The sequence below is a fragment of the Megalops cyprinoides genome, chromosome 3 (genome assembly GCF_013368585.1).
Source record: "Megalops cyprinoides isolate fMegCyp1 chromosome 3, fMegCyp1.pri, whole genome shotgun sequence".
In the NCBI taxonomy this organism is placed as follows: Eukaryota; Metazoa; Chordata; class Actinopteri; order Elopiformes; family Megalopidae; genus Megalops; species Megalops cyprinoides.
Window position 1 is genome coordinate 44229993 of NC_050585.1, and position 20809 is coordinate 44250801.

The 20809-nt window shown below is 42.2% G+C and overlaps 1 protein-coding gene across 2 annotated transcripts in view; it reads left to right on the plus strand.

Moving 5' to 3' along the window:
- The first annotated feature begins 288 nt into the window (after positions 1–288).
- The window catches only part of LOC118773986 (gamma-aminobutyric acid receptor subunit beta-2), a 53075-nt gene continuing 32554 nt past the window's right edge, over positions 289–20809 (plus strand). For both annotated transcript variants that reach the window (XM_036523069.1, XM_036523070.1), the window contains exons 1-3: positions 289–520; positions 637–728; positions 1501–1568. In XM_036523069.1, the coding sequence (XP_036378962.1) occupies positions 438–520; positions 637–728; positions 1501–1568 (243 nt within the window). In that variant the 5' untranslated portion in view covers positions 289–437. The remainder of the gene's footprint in view (positions 521–636; positions 729–1500; positions 1569–20809) is intronic.

Sequence of the window (20809 nt, forward strand, 5' to 3'; positions counted from 1 at the left end):
CGAATTTAATGAACAGTTCTTTCTTTTACAACCGCTTACTAAGTGGAACACGAGCAATACCAGTTATAGGGGAATGAACTACACATGCTACAACTGGTGATGTTAAGTTCTAAATAACATTATAAAAACAATAGGAATTCTTCCATTTTTATAAAAAGTAAATATCTAAACTCATACATTGAAAGAGTATGAGCTGGGTTCCGACGATCTTTTTATCTCGGTATTTTCAACGCCTCTGACTGACTTGTTTTATTCTTCGCTTTCCCCTTTAAATTTTTTCTCTGCCAGAGAAATTGCTCTACCACCAGCATCAGCAGCCGCTGCTCCTTGATGTTGTGGTAGAGTATGCGCATGCGCTCCACATTGGAATTACTGCACTGGCCAGAATAAGTTGGATCTCGTCTGTCTTCACTGAAATCCAAAATCATATCAAAACTATGGCGATGTTGAGAATTAGGAAAAGGAGCTACTTTGGGATTTGGACCTTTCCATTAATTGTGGCTGTGGTGTGTGCGCAAAGGTAAGTCGTCGGATTAGACGTCTCTTACTTTGTATGACTGTATACACTATCTTAAATACTTGAATATTTCATATAGAGACCTCTGCATCTAAGAATGTACCTCTTTCCTTCCTCAGTGTCAATGACCCTAGCAATATGTCACTGGTAAAAGAAACTGTGGATAGACTGTTGAAAGGATATGACATTCGCTTGAGGCCAGATTTTGGAGGTAATTAAAATGATTTAATATGGATTCTAATTCAATTCAATATTGTCAGCCATTTAACGTGTTCAGTGTTTTGTGCTAATTGTGTGCATTGATAAATAGCCGGGCTCATGTTAAAGTTAAGCGCACATACCTCCCAATCGCTTAGGTAAATGTATCAATCGGGCCAGATTCCCGATAAACGGACAGTGTTCATTTCACATGTCTCAAATGATCAAGGATGACCTGTTTATAGCAAAACGATTAACGGAGGTGGATTATTAAACTTGTGATTGGGTTATTGTTAAATGCAACTTTAACTGCTCAGAGATCATAACGGTTTAACATCCACCTGCATCATAATTTCGTCTGGCATTTACTGTTTGCACCTTAAGTACAGGGTGAGCTTTGTACTCAGGTAGTAAATGCCCTTTACAGTTTATGGATGCTTTCAATGCTCATCGTCATCAATACGATCTGAAATGAAAAGAGCTACACGTGAACCCGTACCTTGTGATGGCGGTTACTGACATATAATCCGAATCTTTTTATGATTTAGTGAAGATTGGGAGGTATTGTGCACATCATCGATTGTATTTGTAATGTCACGTTGGGCACCCGATGTATATAGGCATTACCTAGCTGTTGATGAGTTTATAGCTAACGGCTAATATGCAATTCCTTAGCGATTGTTCTGAAAAGATCTGAAATGTAGGTTAGACGGTAAAAAGACATATTTGAAGGAATAAACAAGTTCTTGTCGGATCACGTTGCGAACCATTTTGTCGGTTTGCAGGTACCCCGGTTGGAGTTGGTATGAATATAGACATAGCCAGCATAGACATGGTATCTGAAGTCAATATGGTAAGTGCTCAATCATTATCCTTTTATGATGATCTGTGAATATAGCCCTGGTGCCCAAATCTATTCCTTTCGGCATTTTCCCGAGAGGTAGCCCTGTTCAAATGTTCTACGCACCTTGGTACAAAATGCAATGCCAATGAGGTCCATCCCCTCCCGCTTTTTCACGTATTATCTGTACTGATATTGTATTGTTAATTCGCCCGATTATGGCTGGTGGGAGACTGTGGGTTCGTCTCCTTGAAAAATCACTCATCGGAAAATAGCCCTTATTGTAGTAGCTAATTCATTTTACTGCGTACATCGGCCTTAATTAAATTTTGAGACCAAAACGCCACACACGCACGCGCGCGCGCACACACACACAAACACACACACATGCACGCATGCACACACGATCATGTTCATGTAAATAGACGCACGGCATATGCATACAGTACGTTTTTCATGCATTGTTCATTTTTCTGTGCGTTTTCGTTTGCCATTCCAAGTGATGAGAACGTTAATACACGAAACCGAATATAAGGTACGACGCTTCTTCCTAAATCCGGTTCATAATGGAAGTGCATTCTTCAAGATAGGGACTAGCAGGGCTTAAAATGGAAGACAGCTATTGTAGACATTTAATGACAGTGATTTTGAGTCAGTGTAGGTGTTCACAATAACTGACAGCCTGGAAACATAACAGTTGCAGAAACATATGTAGCGCTGTATGCTGTAGTTCATATGCGTTATAAAGTAGCTAAGTGTCTGAGGAAAAGTTTTGCCTCATGCAAGAGCATCCCCTAGTGATGATTATGTAGAATTACACTTAAAAACAGTAGTTTTCTAATTATGACTTTTGATCAAAAACTGTCTTAAAAACACATTAACATTGTTTCGACCCCTTGCATGTGTTGAAAGATGAGTCTGCCAAATATGTACATTTACATAATTTTACATACTGCTTTGAAAATTTTGTTTTACTTTCAGTTTATTTTTTGTTTTCTATCACTGAATATGGATAGTCGGAATATCAACTACCAGTAAGGCCCAGGGCGAATCTGTGTGCTTGATGACTATATCAATTGTATGGGGAAAAAAAGCAACACAAATAAATCACGAGAGAAGCTTTTAGTGAGGGTATACACTATACACATTGGGAATTATCTGTAATTCTTTAGAACCTTTGCTATGGCCTTCCAAGCCTTTTCAAGTACAGAATCAACCTTCTGTGATGCAAACATTTGTATATCTTGAATTTTTCTAAATATATAATTTACCTTTATGTATGGAATTGTGATACATTGTACTGAATAAGATGATCTGCTTTGGGTCCTGTATTGTCTATCAAACTGCACAAATCATGACCATCAAATTTGCATCTCTGGTTTCTTCATGGTTTGTATATAAGCAATTGCATCTGATGCACACATGTGCATATAACCATATAACCATAATAACTGCTATTAATTTTGCATATTGATATGAAAATATAGTTACTATAAGTACCAATTTTCTGAACAGGAGGAAATGATCACTTTCAGCTGCTTTCATGAGGCGTATTTTCATGCTTATTTCAATGGGCCTTCATTTGAAGTTACTGTACACGTTTGAAAATCTGTAGGGGCAGATAATACAAAAGATAATACTAAGTGGTGCTATTGGTTTTACCTGAAATGGCAACAAAATCTAGAATGTGCCTGGTTGGCCTTTTTTGAATATATCTTGTATGATTCCATATTTATTTGCATGGTTTGCATGGGTAGTTCAGAGAGGGAGCCCAGTGATCATCAGTGCGGTGCCCTGCACACACCTTGCATGCATTAATCTGGATTAAACACTTACCTCAACGTGTGACAGCCGCGAGTGTGCATGTTGCTGTGCACTGACAGTGATGTCATGCAACTCCCCAAAGCAATGTGGGCATTCGTTGCTGGCATTGGACAGAATATGTTCCATAACCTCTGTGTAATGCCTGAAGTTGGCCTCATTTATACATCTGCATGTTTAATCTCCTAATAAGGGCAGAAGCCGTGCGCTTCGATGCCTGTACCGCTAAATGAGGCACCTGGGTTATTGTTTTAGATAACGGTTTTTACCCCTTAATGCTTTCAACAAATATGCTCAGAAACTATTACCGTTTTATGGTAATCCACAAAGCCGAGTTAGCAGTAAACACAGGGATTGCTAGCTGTGGTTTCTGTTTGTCCTTTCTGGGTAGTGATCACTGGAGACCTACTAGGTATTTTCCATCACTTTGACGCAAGAGGTAGATTCATCGATAAAACTCAACCAAGCAAATATCAAAGGACTGTTTTACTGTCTGCAACCACCTAGAGAATACAGCGCTCAGTGATAATGACTCTCCCAATGGGCACTGTGTAATGTATAACCAGGGGAATGTTTTGATGATGATCTGCATTTTCTCTGTATCTTGCCGGATGAAGCCTGCCAGAGACTCGCGGGCTCACAGTTACATTTACGGCGGATCACAAGGTGGTTTTGTAGTCACGTCCTCTGGTCCAGGAGCGTTGCCCACCTTTCAGCAGATTCTCTTTGATCTGAGCTCAGCTCGGCCCTCTCTTAAGATTACAATCAGAGGAGCGTGCTTCCCTTCGGCTTTCGCTGTGCTCCCCTTTGATAATCACACTGTTTACTTCCTCACTGTGTTTCTTCAGGGGGGGGGTCCGGCAGACATGATAGTGACATGGAGACTTGCTAATGACCCTGCCAAACAAGCAGCATTTCCATCTGCGTCTGCTCTGCAGCTATGCAGTGCTATTTCCTGTGCGCTGTACCGCATGCCAAAACCCCCCCCCCCCCCCCCACCACCCATCACCACCTCACACACACACACACACACGCGCGCGCGCGCGCACGCGCACACACACACTTTGCCTCAAACAATGTAAACTCATTATAACCAGTGAGATGTCGAGGTAGACAGTTGTGTTGCCTCCTGAACAAAAGCCTTGGGGTGGGGGCTGTGTTATGGGCTCATCCACTGGTTTGCTGCGTTGTGTGAGTTTATTTGCCTGTCAGGTGTGAATGTCTTCTTTTTTTTTTTTTTTGAAAGGGCCTCTCTATCATGGTGCACTCCTGAAGCCTTTAGCAGAGAGCAAAGGTCGGATATGATGCTGGGCTATGTAAATCCTTTGGTCAGGCCTTCTCATGCGTTTGTATGTGTGTGTGTGTGTGTTCTGACATTAACAACTTGCTATTTGGAGAGGCAGACTCGGTGAAGTTGGAGGGAAGGTCATGCTCTCTGGCTGTTTGGGGTTCGAGTGACTCACAGGAGATAAAATAAACAAGAATAACAAATTCAATTTTGTGCTGAAGCTGATTATCCTGTGTAGAATGTATAGAAGGTTGTATGTATCCAGTCATATGTATGTGGTCTACAAGGAATATTCTTTTTTTTTCTTTCTTGCTTTCCATCCTTCCTTCTTCCAAGGTGCAACAACTAAGAACACCCCCCCAATATTGAAAAAAGTCTTTTCGCACTCATTGATTAGTGAATAAACTGCTTTTGTCCAAGGCCTCTGTAATGAGTTATTCTGTGCAGTTTTTGTCAAAAAAGAGGCTTGTTAAAGGATATGCCAACATGATCCCAAGAGAACAAAATGTTCTACCCTGGAAGAAGAAAAACAGTTTTTTTTTATTTTATTCTAAAAACACATGAACATCATTACTGGTATAAGCCGAGGTCAAAAACCTATTGATCTGCAAAGAAGAAACACGGAATGCACAGGTTTCATTTCTTACAGACCAATTTAAAGTAAGACACCACACTGCGCTGTTCTTCCAGACATTTTCTTCTTTACTGAAATATCTTTTTTTTTTTTTTTTTACTGTGTTGATAAAAATGGATCACATTTACATTAGTGGTTTGGAACTAACTGGCACCTAGAATTGTAATGGCATGGCAGTAGATGTTTCCTTTAAATGTGTAATTGAGATTGTTCCCATTTTTTTGTTAATGTGATGAATGTCGCCCAGTATTTGGAAAGATAACACAGTTGAGTCACGGAATAGCAGAGACATGCGTAATGTTCAAACAGTTCAAGAGTGTTAATTTATTATTCTTTTTTAAATTCTTTACTTTATACTGAGGCTTTGCTGTCTGATCTGTTCTGTTGCTGTGAAGGAGACAGCTTATCCAGGGATTTCTAGATAAGACTGGAACGTTTCATTAGAAAACACTTGGTTTGACCACTTTTGTTGTTGTTTGAGGACCACAAGCAGTGAGTTCTCTGAAGACAGCAGTAGCACATTGAATGGCCTCACTTGCTGACATAAATTCTGCTTATACACTGTCATAGATTTCCAGATACTCATTTTCTGACAGAGTTCATGTTTCTCTTAAATGGCAGTACTAGACTGTGGCAGTATTCTTGGCATCAGATCATAATGGCTGAGGGCTGATCATAAAGGAAAGGAAATCATGTTGAGGCCTCATCCATTGTTTACCATCTGTCGAATGAAATAGAGAGCCTTAAATCTTCAAACGATTCTCTTCCTTAATGTTATCTAAAGCTGTTTCTCTGCTTGGATATGAAAGTTCTGCTGTGGCTGGATGGCTTACTGTAATGACCGGTGATTTTACTAGTGTGTGATTGATTGTGATGAGGGCCAGTGGGGAGTGTTTAAGGTTAAAATCTCTTCATGATTTCTTTCTGACAGCAGAGTGGTTATTTGTCCCTGTAAATGGATGTCGCCATCACGAGGTGGACTTTCATAACCCAATTCAAAAGTCAAGAGGAAGCGTTCCCATCATTCTGTTAGAGAGGTCCCCCCCCCCTCCCCCAAAGACCCCAAGCATTTCAGCTTTCTTATTTTATATTTAAGTGGCACTTGAAGCTCTCCAATGTTCTCACATAGTAGCGCAACGTGACCGGTCTGAGTCCATGTGAGTTGGGCTTAATTAAAAACCCTCAAAAACGATCCCGTGGCTCAGTAACGGATAATGAAGACGTCACAGTAACTGCTTGAGATGGAAAGCGCTCTGAAATCCTGTTATCGGTGTTTATGGCTATGATCTTTTGGGGGGATTTTTTTTTTGTCTTGCTGTTGGAACAGGTTGATTTTTGGAACTAATGACATGGAAAGAGTTAGGCCTGACCTCGTTTGACTGGAGAGGTTTCTAGTCATTATTAGTCTGCACCTCTTACTTGCTCTGTCTGAACTTGAAATGACAGTATGCTCTATGCTGATGGAGCTAATGGCTATAAGTGCTATGTAATGACCAACAATAAAACGTAATAGGCTTGCCCAGGTTAGGCAGGTTGCTCAATTGTAGCAAGTGCTAAATAGAATTAGCTAATCCATGGAAGATATATAGACCTTGTAAGAGATGTAATGCTTAATGGCTACAGCCTTGTAAACCATGTTTGTATCTCAGACTGCGTGTTGTACTGCTTAAATGGAAGCAGAGGATGCAGAGAGTTGGACGCTGGGCAGAAAGGCTAAGCACTTTTGGGCAAATGGACTTGCTGTGTAATGAAAATGAATGCAGAATGCGTCCTTTAATTTTGTCTGATTGCGCACTTCACTGGGGAATAAGCAGTTTACATTAATCTGCATTAGGCTCATGCGTTTTCAGGCTGTTTTCTACTGTATGTATCTGATGTCCGTGAGAATGGGATTTAAAGGTCAAAAGATCATCATTATATTCTGACGATTCCTTCATCACGAGGACAGTCTTTACATGTATATGTTTTTTACGCCATGTTTTTCACCATTTCTATTAAAGACCAGTTAATAAAATGCCACTCTATTTCTTGCAATTCTTTATTAATTTAGAGAGAGATTCCTGTTTGTGGTGTACTACAACTTTCCAAATTAGTCATTAAGAATGATTACAGATCTTTTACTTGATCAGAAAAGATACTGTGCCTCCAAAATTGGGAGAAATTATAAACTGCTTTGCAGTCTCGTCCAGTTGAGTGTGTCTGTTCTCATTCAGTGACAGACATGCCTGTCATTCTACATAAAGGGAATATTCACAAAGGCTTGCAGCATTCATCAAAAGATAAATGAGCTGAGATTTAGCCGAAGCTGGAACTGAACCTGGATCTGTGTGCCCTCATATAGCCATCAAACAAAAGCTCACCCATTGCAACGAGTCTCTGTATGGAAGTTCAGCCCCGAGTTCCAATCTAACAAACTTCTCTATGTTTATGTTTGGATAAATGCATCACTTCTTTTGTAAAATATACATGCACAGGCCTTTCTAATTTGAACCATCTGCCCTAACATGTATTTAACCATGACGGATATGCAGGCTTCTTTCAAGGCTTCCAGTTGAAAGACTTATTTATATGCATTTGTTTCGGACGTGAAGCCCTGAGGCGAGACCTGTCACGTGGGAAGCAATTTCATTTCCTCTTGCCAGTTGACAGTGCCCACTATCTGTGTCTTGGGTCCCTTTCACTAAAAAGCCATTTAACTTCAGTCTATTACACCTGGCCCAGCCACCTGAGAATGGCCCAAGTGCCAGGCCTCGAGAACAGAGCAATGACTCAAGTCAGTTGCCTTCATCCTTCATATATTTTTCATATGGCTTGGGTCACGCATATATATATATATATATATATATATATATATATATATATATATATATATATATATATATATATATATATATATATGTATATGTACACGTTCTTTACTATATAAGTATAGTGAAAAAAAGGGATTCACATGAGAGTGTGCGAGAGTGTTCCCTGTCCGTAGGTATGTATGGCTGGAAAATTTATTGTTTCCATAATTTATTGTGCTTTTTCTCTCTGGGTTAATGGCAGCTGTAATTATCAATATCAACCCTAATGGTCAGTTTAACATAATTTTACGGATTGTTTTTATTTGATTTGTTGTATTTAGTATGAGATTTTAGCTGGTGGACCAAACATGAACATGACCTTGACAGGCTGGATTCTTATGCATCAGTTTGATAATGAAACAGCTGAGAATAGGGACCATTCCCCAATAAGAGTCTTCGTTACAGAGGATGCCACCATGACAGCCTCCATTAGAGATGACATCACAATAACAGATTGAAAGATGCCTTGGGACATCTGACTTTGATATCACAAAAAGATTTGCTGACAGGGAGGACATCACCGTAAAACTTTGTAAGAGATAACATCACAAGAGTCATTGTTGAGGATGACGTCATGTTAATAGTCTCTGTCTGGGGTGACATTGAGGTAAGAGTCTCTGTGAGGGAGGGTGTCACATTAAAGCACCTTGATCAGAGAGGATGAGAGAGTGGCCATGAGGTTACCTGCACCGGCATCTGTTTATTTACCTCTGAGACAGGGAGATAGGTAGATCATTTCAGATGCTTGACTTTTTGGTTTACTACTTTCATTTGAGAAGGAGCTGTCAGCTTGTCAGGGGGTATTTCAGTCTCCTCCCTGTCTACAGACACTTCTATAGGGTCACTTTCTCCTGGTCAGATCCCTGAGCTTCCAGGACAATGTGTGCCAGGGCTGGTCAACCCACAGATTGAGAACAATGACCGTCTAACAGTTAATGATGCCTCACCACTGAGAACTGAGAGAAATATCAATGACACACTGATGCAGGTCTTTACTTGATACAGTGGCTGTGTCTGAGGTAATGAATCAAAATTTCATTGAAAAAGAGGGAACATGGTGAGCAGTGCATATTTAGCACCCTAGGTTGCCAGTGTATTTTAGATGGCATTGCCTTGGTCTTTTGTCCATAAGCTTGACTTTGAATGAATAAGCAAATGTCCATAGCTGATAAAAGTTACCATTGTGAAAAACATTAACTCAGCATGGACCATGCATTTATTCTTATTGCTCTCTGGAGCCAAAATAATGATGATTAACCTTGAATCAGATAGGGGAACAATGAAGAATATGGTGACATGGTGAGTTCAGAGAACCTGGCGTGGCCTGAAAGTAGCTCCTTGTCCAACACTGGAATTAGGTCATAAAGCTCACTCCCTTGCTTCTCTTTCAATATTAATCCGTGGCCTCCCACAGAAAGCCTAACTGATGCAGTAGAGAAACTGGGCATACATAAAAAAGTTTTATTAAAAACCAGAGTTAAGTTACCTGATGGGAAAAGGTGTGCTGAGCAGGTAAGTATCGCTAGGAGAAACATCCTTCTCTCATAATGGCCACAGACTTGATGAACTCCAGAAGCAATAGATCAGAGGTGATATACTTGTGTTCATATTGTCTCAATGTCCTAACTCATGCATCCGTACTGACCATGTGTCAAATCTCTCAAATCTTCTCATTCTTGCTTGAAACCAAGCTTTCAGGTCCCGACGTGTTTACATTCATAAGCTTCTTTCGAGTTGTATACCCACCTATTTCTAAGCATTTGACCTGATTAAGGAGTATACTGTATCTAAATCTGATTGCAGACTTCTCTCACGTAACAATATGACCACATGAAGAGTATGCTTAGGCTGCAGCTTCCATAAAAATAAATGAAATTTGTGAATAACACCAAGCCTTCAATAAAACATGGTGGCTGTTGTGGACTTTTATGCTCTTGAGCCTAGACTACAGGCAAAATGATGAGCCTCGGTGTGCTAAATTCTCTGTTCTCTTTGTTTAAATTCTTAATTTCTTTGTACTGCTGGGGTACAGGGAGGCCCCCCCTTTTTCACTGCTGCTTTTGGGGGTTATAAAGTGACGGGGTACCAATGTAGCGGAGGGCTGACAAATTTGATTGGTAAACAAAAGCTCAGATTCCCTGGTGGGGTGTGTCTTTTGTGCTTCTGATCACTATAGTCAACCTGAAATTTTTCAGTAGACATGCAGACGCCTTAAGGGTTAATATAAAAGCTAAACAATGTGATCCATGTGGGAAAAGCAATATTAGTAAATATTAACAAGACCAAAAAAATTTCTGTGATGCTGTTGACAACCCGTTTAGTCTGTCCTTCTAAACTAATGGGTCTTGAGGTTATGGGTCATACTATTTTCTGTAAGTATGAAGTCATGGCCTCTCAAATATCCATCAAACATCTTTGACAAGAACTACAGACTGTCTCATCAGGGATGGGATTTGACCAAGGAATAAATATGTATGATGTTCTGTAAGGTATGTTATATGGTCCGTAAAAATGATGGAAGATGCATAACTCTGTCAACCAGCTATCATCTCTATGTGCTGTATTTCACATTCTGAGGCGTGCCCACTTACAGACTGCAGGAAGCTAGGACCTGCTACACACTGAAAAGATTGTGGTGTGACATTGGTGGGAAAAGCCACATGTCTGTTTCCTACCATTAAACAAATTACTTATGAAGCAAGGAATCTACAAACGTAGATTCCTTGCTTCATAAGCAAGATGAACGTAGATGTCATCGTTGAGTAATTGTCACATCATCTGTTTCTGAGCTTTGATGTTCCATTTTTTTAATTTCAAAGGTATAATCCAATACCAGCAAAGTAATACACTTCCTTGCTGTGCACATTAAAACACATACCGTTAAGGCTAACGGCATAAATGGCAATGTGTTCTCCGTAAGAGGCGGCTGTTGTTTAGGACAGGAACATTAGTGTTTCCGAGTGAATCCATACTTTAGCAGATTAATTATGCTTGGGGTACTGCACCCAGGCCTCCATCAAGCATCACAACTCCTTTTGAAGCTTCAAAGAGCCCCCCCCCCCGACAAATGTGCTGATCTCACAGAGGTCTCTCTCTGATCCTTGATCTAAAAGCGCAGACATCTTTCTCTCCGAGTCTCTCCGAGCTCCCCGGCTCCCTGCTTTTCAGATCATCAGTGAAGACTGCGGTATTCTTGTCTCTCACACAGGTCTCACAGATTGCCTTTTGACGAGAGCTCATGCAGTAATGCTGCTCCCCATCAAGCCCATTGCTACCACTAAATTGCGATCATTCATTCATTGTTCATTTCGAATAGTGACGTCATTTGGGTATGAGATCAAACTCATTTGATCTGGTACCATGCCTGGCAGAATATGGCCATATACATTCATATATATATATATATATATATATATATATATATATATATATATAAAGGAGTGTGTAAATGATATGAAAGACAGTGTCACATTCGCGAGAAGAACAATCCCCCGCTGTCGCACTGCCAATTTGCAGCCGTTTGCGATTGCCAAAGTGTTAACAAGTAGTTTAACAGTGACATTGTGTTTTAATTAAAGCAAGCCATCTGAAAAATGACCCATCGGGAGGCAGCGAAAAACACTGCCGTCTTACAGCACCCACCGCTCTCTCGCTCGCACTGGAAGCGCAATAATTACCAACATGTCTTCCAGTAGTTACGGGCGGCCACTTATCGGCCCAGCTCGAGGGAGGGTTGTCATGGCTAATTAGTAATGGATGCTGTCATAATCGCAAAGCGAGTCCAAACTCGGTGGCTCTCCCTCGTCATGCGTCTCCAGACTGTGACAGCAAGTGTGAGGATTAGTGTCATCACAGGTAGTGTGACCCATTATCAGAGTATCATGTTTATTGATGAAGCACTCCCAAGCACTCTCGACTTTTCAATTGGGGATGGAGCATGAAGTGATTTTTTTTTTTTTCTTTTTAGCTCATGGACATTGTGATCTGAGATGAGTAATCTTTCCATTTTGGAAGATATCTAGTGGAGGGCTTGTGAGAAAAACAGCCCTCACTGGTGCTATTTTAATCAAGTTATACATAACTATGTGGTATCAGTACTCTCATGTGATGTACATAGAAGGTGGGGTAATTGTTCCATTACATTCATTTAGCAGAAACTCCTATTCAAAGCGACTTCCAGCACAAAAGAACAGAAGTGTATCCATCCAAGTTGAATGAGCAACAGCGTCAGACCAGTGAGTGAGCATAACACTATTCAAGCCCTACCACAAGTTAACTTGTGCAACCTGACGAGACAAGGGAAGCCAAATATACCACCATACATCACAGAAACCGAAACTGTACAGGATTTTCAGAGAAGTAGTGCTCTATGCATGTTTTAGAAACACAGAGCATACAGATGCAAACTCTCAAAGTCACTCATTTGTTCTTTTCGTCCTCATATGTCTTCCATTATCTTGATGCTTGATTGGAAGAGGGGGGCTTTTGAAAAATAAATTGAGTGTTGGAAAATGTCACTAATCACAACCAGTCAAAGACAGCATCTTGATAAGATCCCTGCACCGCGTGCTGAGGTTGCACAGCTGAGGTTGTGCTGCTTTGTCCAGAATTATACCTGCGCCTCCTTGGGGAGGGAAGACGATAAGGCTCAGATCTGCTGAACTAAGCTTTTTTTTTCCCAAGTAGTTCTTACAATTCTTTAAAAAAAGTTCTACTTTTGTTTTTTTTTTTTTTGTCTTTGCTGAGACTTTTCTCTCCTTCAGGGTGTCTTCTCGGCCTGAAGACCTTTGCGTTTGTTTCTCTGTACCTCACCGCGTGGTCTCGACCCTCTCTCTCTCTCCCTCTCTGACTGCACTGCGTCAATCTCGCGCCGTTTGCATCCTCCTGTGTCTTTGTGTCCGCCCGTGTCTTTCTGGTTCCCTGCTTCTCTCATCTCCCAGACTTGAGTGGCCTTTGATCAATAGCATCAGAAAAAACACGTGGCGTTTCAGCTGTGAAATGAAGCCTGCATCCAAATCCCCGTGCAGGATTTCATTTGAAGATTCCTCACTGCTTTCACGTCTGCAGAATGCCATTATTCCGAGTCAACCACGGGTATGTACGTGACATTTGTCCGTCATTGTGATCGAGAGCATGTCTCCACGCGGGGAAAAAAAAAAAAAAACAAAACTATTATAATGCATCATCAAGGACGAGTATCAAAATTGTTGAGTGATTCACTGTTCGTGAGGCGAGCTGATATTCGCACCGAGCCTGTAGAAGCATCAGCCATCATCTGGGTCCTTAATCACACTCAGGTCCTACTACAAAGACAAGAGGCAAGCTCTGGGCCCAGGTGTTACCCCGGCTGTCAGTCTGCATCTGCGCTCCATAAAAATCTCGAACACATCAGTGCCTCCTTAGCTAAACTGGCAAGCTGTTTTTGTCAATATATTCGATAATTACACTTTGCGCACACCTGACTGAGAAGCCTGTCAGGTGGAATTAGAACCACCAAAGCAATTGAATTGAACAGAAATCGGAATTGAACACCATGTAGCAGACAAACTAATCAGTCACTTTTTGTGTATCAGACATGAACATGCATATACTTATGCATGTACACGTATGCACACAGACATGTTCAAATATGCAAGACAGATGGGCGCAGTATTAAGGATATTAAGTAGGATGTATGGGCAACAGCTCTCAAACAAAATGGAGCCCAGGTTTCTAGGAAGGTGTCAATATTGGCTTTATATATTTTTTTTCCTAAGATGCTGTCTTGTGCAATTAGGTTCAGCCAATGATGTATCGACAGTGCATTTTCTTCCTGTTCAGTACATATCAGAGTCATTGAGAAAGTGAGACAGCAGTTTTAGGCTGTCACGGCTGAATCGTCCTGCCCCCGGTAATAGGAGCATCGGCCAAACAAGAGGAGCCCTGAGCATGGCACGCAATGCGCCCTTTTGTGGGTCAGTACCGCTGTCCCAGGACAGGAGTCAGCAGGGAGCGAATGAGGGAAAAAAAAAGCACTCTCCATTTCAGCTCTTCTCATTTTCACAGAATTGTGATGAGTGCCAGGGAGCAAATTATTTTATGGTGGAATAAACCGAGTATGTGAAGCATTGCAGACTATTGAAGGAGACTTTGGAATGGCTCATTTTGAGCTGACCTTGCCCTTGTCCTTGAACCTTGGCTCCTATCTACAGTATACACACACACCCACCCATGCAAGCATGCACTTTCACTCACATACTCACACTCTCTTGCACACAGTGGCGGGACAACGGTGTGGGGTGTGTGAGGACAGGGAGGCTGGAGCTCAGATGATGGTGCCAGGCCTGCTGGGGACACAGACAGACTGAGCCATCGGCTGCTAGCGGTGCTTTGCCAGGGGGGGCTGGAGAGTGCCGCGTGCCTCACAGAGACTCCCCATAGCACACGGCTAAGAACAGAAGACGGCTCTGCTGGGTGACACGCTAGTGGCCCCAGGATGTCAGACTGCAAAAAAAGAAGCATTGTCTGCCGGAATATCCCAGTGCGCAGTCGTTTTATGCACTAAGGCGGCTACAACAATGCCCAACATTAATGGCTGATGGCTAACGGAAATGTGTTCTTAAACAGGAAATCGCAACCCTTGCACTGAAGTAACTCCGCAGTGGCTGTTGGAAATCACTCGACTGTCAGTGGAGTAGATACTCACTGAATCTGCGGTAATCATGAGAAAGATGAAGATGATCTATTCCCAGCATGCTGCAGTGGCTGTGATGCGCACGAGCTGTTTCCTTGTTTTGCGCTCGTCGCTGGGGCAACATTGGGAATTGACAACATATTGTCTTGTGCAGCACATGGCACAGTGGTAATCTCCCACCTGCCCTCTCCGCGAGCTCGATAATGGCTAAACCAACCGGATTAGGTGGAGTGACAAATGAAAGTGGGTTAATCGCCGCCGGTGCTACTTGCTGCACTTCGGATCTCTCCCGTGTTGTTTTACTCATTTTCATTCTGCCACAGCTCGCGCCGTGCTCGCCGGCGTGACCTCTGACCCTGCGGTGCGTCGCTTTTGAGGTTCGGCCTTGCTCTCATCAGCAGGGTCACTGCGACCACGTGATCACCGTCATCTCCGATCCGCAGCTACACCAGGCAACGGGATGTGATACAGCTGGCCGAACGGCATCTCAGCTTTGCTTGGTCAGCTTCGTTTAATTAACTTTTCTCCTTCATTTGTTGATAAAGCAGAAGTAAGCCTGATTTGGTTATATGCTCATGTCTGCATATTCTTTTGGCTATACAGTGTGTATAAACAGGGTGATATATGTGTTGGGGGTTCAGTATGTACTTTGCACACATTCCCACGTAAGCCTGTCACTGTCATTCCTATGAAATTAAGTTCAGGGTCAAATCAATATATTATCCATACAGTCTATACCTGTGGTGGCCAAAGCCTGTCTGGGGAGGTCCACATACCACATATAATTAAGAATGACCTTTCAGTTACCTTTTATGTCACGGGAACAACAGGTGATGTGGGTGTCTAAAACAGAAGCCAGTATACACTGGCCCTCAGGGACTTGAGCTGGTCACTCCAGTCTATTAGCTCAATTAATTTTGTTTCTATAATTTCATATTTTCAACAGTGAAGAATGAAAACCCCCAAAGAATGAATAGAGAGGAAAATAAATATACCGACACAGCCTGCTATTTGACCAGCTCCTGATTAGTTGCCATCCATCTCAGTGATACAATGAGCAGTGGATATGCAGTGAATTACAATGATACTGTTTCCATTCTAGTGTGAGAGAGTATGAACAAGCACGCACTCATTTTCAGTCGTTTATTACTTGTTCTGCGGGCAGGCTCTCAGCCACTACAGTAGTAAGCCTCAGTGCTGATGTAATTTCCTCAGTCCTCGGTTCAGTCTCCTACCTCCACCAGCAATTGCTGCGCTCACAAATCTGACTTCTGCCTGGAGAAAGCCAGTGCGCAAGTAGAGTTCACCCAAAGGCTTCGCAGATAATCGTGCAGCGAGTCACGTGATTTGCTATGTGTGGCAAACAACCCCCCCCCCCACCCCCCGCATCTTGGGAAGCAAGCTAGCTCTTTTCTAGCGTGCAATAGTGTTTGTATTTAGGAGCTCAGACGAGATAGCATTTATAGATTGAGTGCAAATGAGCTGTTGGTGATATTCTCATATGCGGTGTTATCACTTTGCGGCAGATTGTTTCTTGAGACCCGCTTGTGGAGGTCCAACGGCCTACCGAAGTGCAGATAAGCTTTGGCTATGAAGCAGAAATCGACAAAAAAAGATTTATCACCTGTTTTCATCATTCTGTTGGTGTGATTCATCATGTTACGGGTAGATCATTGTTGTAAAACTTAACAATCAACCAACAATGGTTGTATCATTCTACTCAACGGTTCATTAGCAAGTTGCAAACCCTTGCTGCCAGCCAGGCTGCTAGTCTTTCTGCTGAGATGCAGCCCCTGTAGTTCAGTTTTATCCACTCAATGCCATTTATCATTCCAAGAGAAGGATCTGACTGTCTTTTATATCTCTCTGCTTCCCTGTGGTAAAGATCCAGACAGCCACAATGTTTTTTCTTCTGTTTACAGTTGTGATGTCATCGCGCATGTTACATCTGTTTTATCGGTGCTTTTAAGTGCTAGTAAAACTTCTGTAGCAGATGACCGGTGGTCCACATCAATATCGGCATTTTACATGCAAGCCACGAAATTCACTGACTTCCTGCTTTAGTTGTAATGCGAAGCAAGTCAGGTGGGGAATGAACACACAAAGAAGTGAGGTGCTTTTGGGGGAAGCGTTTGCATCAGCAGTTATGCTAAAGCCGATTCAAAAAAATAAACAATCCGCAGCCTTTTAATTATTCAGGCCACAGTAGTGGTCAAGGGAGTTAACTCATGGGAAAAAAGTGAATGACAGAGGGATGGAAAGGATTTATTTTTTCGGTGAAGGGGTTGCGTGTCAGGGCTGTTGTAGGCATCATTCTTATTATTTCAGTTTGCTTTGAAGATGAAGCTTTTGCATGTTTTGGATTGTGTCTCTCTCTAAAATACCGATAATGCATTTTTCGGAAAAACAAAACAAGCAAGGTTTTTTTTTTTATGACAGCTTAAGCACAAGGAGCATGATTGCATGTGCGCACAAATGAGTTTGTGTGTGTGTACATGCATGCATGCAAGTCTGTGTGTGTCTGTATTCTTTCTGTTATTTTGTATCCAGTTATCTGACTATGTTACAAGTTGTCAATAAAAAACAAAAATGCATCCATAGTTGAAGAAGAAGGCTGTTTGTCATCGGTCACGGAATTTGCAGCTTGGTTCCATGTGACTGTGTGGCATCTCATCCTGAGGGCTGCACGGTGGAGTAAGAAGGAAAGTGGGCGTCATACTGGCATGGAGCGATGTGGGAGCGGGGTTTGGACCAAGTCCCTTCTCAGCTTTTTCCATCCCCGAAAAAAGCATGCAATTTGTCTCACTTAAGAAGAACAGGTGCGTGGAGCCAATGGTGTGTTTGTGGGTATGTGTGTGTGTGTGTGTGTGTGTGTGTGTGTCTGGCAAAGTTGTAGGTGCATTTCACACAGGTTGTGGCAGACACTGAGCGCCACAGTTGCACGATCCCTTGCACATCTGAACGTCGCGGCTGCATTGCCCTTTCACACCCGTGAGCCACTTTATCAAGCGCATTGAGATATTTTCAGCAGAAGACAATATCCAATTGAAAGAGTTCTCTTTCAGGTCACTGCCCTATTAGTGCGGAGAGCTGGAGATTGCCCCAGCCCCCCAGCTCCAGCAGCCGAACACGCCTCACGATCCTCTCATACAGATTACCTCTTTTACAGCACTTTGTGCAAAAACGCGATTAAAAATGCACAAGCCCCTCACAAGCTCAATTTCACAGTCATGCTCGACAGAGAAAAAAAAACCTACATTATAATACAAATTAGACTCATCTACATTTTTACATATTTCCTTTGCTTCTGATTACTTGACAGTTCCACTGATCAGTGTGATTAATTTGGTAAACATTCCCCTGGGATATAAAAAACAAGAAAAAAAGGACATACATAAGATAATGTATATGAAAGTGACAGATAATTGACAGATATTGTATTTGATGTTCAAATATTGTTTGAATTCATGCTTCTTTCATGAGCGTGTATTACTCTTCATATGGATGGATCCAGTGACTTGGATGTTCATAAGTGGTCAAGAGGAAGCTTGATACCCACGTAATCCAGGTACAAACTCCTCTTTCCTGCTAGGACCCAGTTTGCTTTGGCTTTGTCTCAACCAGAAAGCCCTTGGAGAAGTCACATGTTGTCCTTTCTGTGGTATTCAGCCTCAGACCTCTGCTGGTTTTTTTCTTGCCTAATTCTCAGATTTTGGACTCCCTTCCTATTTGTTCTGACACCTTTGACTGTCGCCTGCAAAGTGGCACCATCTCGCAGTGAAACAATGTGACACCTTGGTAGTTATTGTCTGCCGATACCTCCTCTTCCATCCCTCAGCCCATCTCTTTTTAGGGCACTCCAGCTGAGAGGTGATTTTTGCCTCTTCGAAAGTGTCCTTGTTCAGGGGTGCGTGCAGGCATCAGCAGTGTGAGCGCATGCAGTCCGCGGTGGCCAGGCAGGTGTGGCTTCGGAACAGGCTGCACGTCTGCTGATGAAAATCTAAACCGCAGGATCACATTTTACCCATATTGCCCTTTTGAGATTTCGCTACACTACATTGAGTACGAGTACGCCATTCCCTGGCCTTTCATAATTCATGAAGAATTTGCTTTCCTCTATATGCACAGGGTGTGCAGTTTGTATCCTCCCTGTAGAGCATGGAATTTCTTAGATTTTTTTAGCTCATCTATTGTTGTCAGTGGGAAGAGTAGCAGTGCAGCTGCTTGTAGTATCTGTCCAGGATGCTCTAGTAACCAGGAAATTTTGCAAAGTGATCAATCTCCAACTCTACACATGCACACATTCTGCAAGCCCACATATCCATGCTCACATGCATGCATGTGCACACACATGTATGCACGCATGCACATGTGCAAATTCATGCGCACATGCAGGCAAACACACTTGCGCACACACACACACACACACGCACACACACACACACACACACACACACACACACACACACACACACACACACACCGATGTGGATAGCCTGTGGAAAGCACAATTATGTGGCAGGAAGGCTGCCCATTTAACGTGTTTCCCTTATCATTGGAGCTGAGATGGCAATTCATCAAAACACCAAATCATAGCCTAATTCTTCAACGAAAAAAAAAAACAGTCTCCCTAAACTGTGGAAGAGCTTCTGCCTCCACTCTGCCCAACAATCATTATATCAAGATACAAACAAGGGCTATGGATACAATAGTCAGATCAAATAAATAGTCTAGATTCAAAGAATCACAGAGCTAAGTGCGTCCATTAGAGAAATGGGGGAGCTGGAGGTCAAAAAAACAGGGCAATGCTGACAGATCACCCTAGGCCCCGAAGCTACTCAACCCCCCCCCCCCCCCAACCCCCACCCCCCCAACACCCCCACTTCATGGGAAACAAGAGCTTGAGGCCAGGAAGCAGATGGATGAGCTATCCTTTATCTCAGTGGAGCATTGTCTGCACTGCTCAGAACCTGACATTTACCCCAAATTCTCCCCACACTGTGCCACTGAGTTAGATTAGGCTAACAGAGGTTGGTGTGCCAAAGCCCAGTCATATAGAGCTGGTCATGTAGCCTTTCTGGATTTTGACTTCCCATTCTTATGCAGGCTGCAGCCTTGCAGCTTCTCTGGTTAGTGTGATTTCTCCATTTGTATTTGTTTTTTAAATCACTGTGAATGTTAGCAACATGCTAGTTTGTTGAGCACTGGATATGTGCCTTTTCGATTGCAGTTCTCCTGTGCAGTGCGCAAAATCTGTTCAGAGACCTTCAGACTCCCACCTTCTCATGATATATTTCCATCTCCAGGGGACATGATGTATATTTAGCCAGATATTGTGAAACAGAATTCAGTTCCTCTTTCTATTATTAGGGCTCAGAGAAAAAGCCATCCCGGACGAGTGAAAAATGTAAAGCAAGGAGGTAGCGATCCATCTTTAAGTACTTTCCACTGACCAAACTGGGTTAAAGCAGAGAAGTAGTGAGCGCAGCCTGTGGGAAGACCATTTGGGATCCATTTGTTCCCATTTATAACATTCCTTAGATGCACGTTCCTCAATTCTGTTTTATGCGTCCTTCCCCTTCACAAGGTCAAAAGTTTATGATGGCATTCAGTGGAAAGGGATTCGCAGAATAAGGACTTTATGTATTTATGTTATTATGTTACTGATGACAAATGGACAAGACGTGGACACAGGTGTGGACAATTTTATGCTTATAGAAAAACTGGTTGAGCTACACTTTGGTAATTGCTTGGATATAGTATAAATAGCACCTGATGTGAATGTTCTTTTAAAGGTCTAAAGATTTGCCAGCGACAGGCTTCCAGATCTTCAACCTGATCATATTCAAGATGGTCAACCTCTTGTGTGTTTGGTGACAAAAAGTTTTGTGACTTTTGTGTGGCAAAGGTGTTAAATCCTGTGAATTGAACTGGGCAATCCAAAGGGCTTTACTCATAAAGCTTTAACACAACCTTAAATAAACGTGT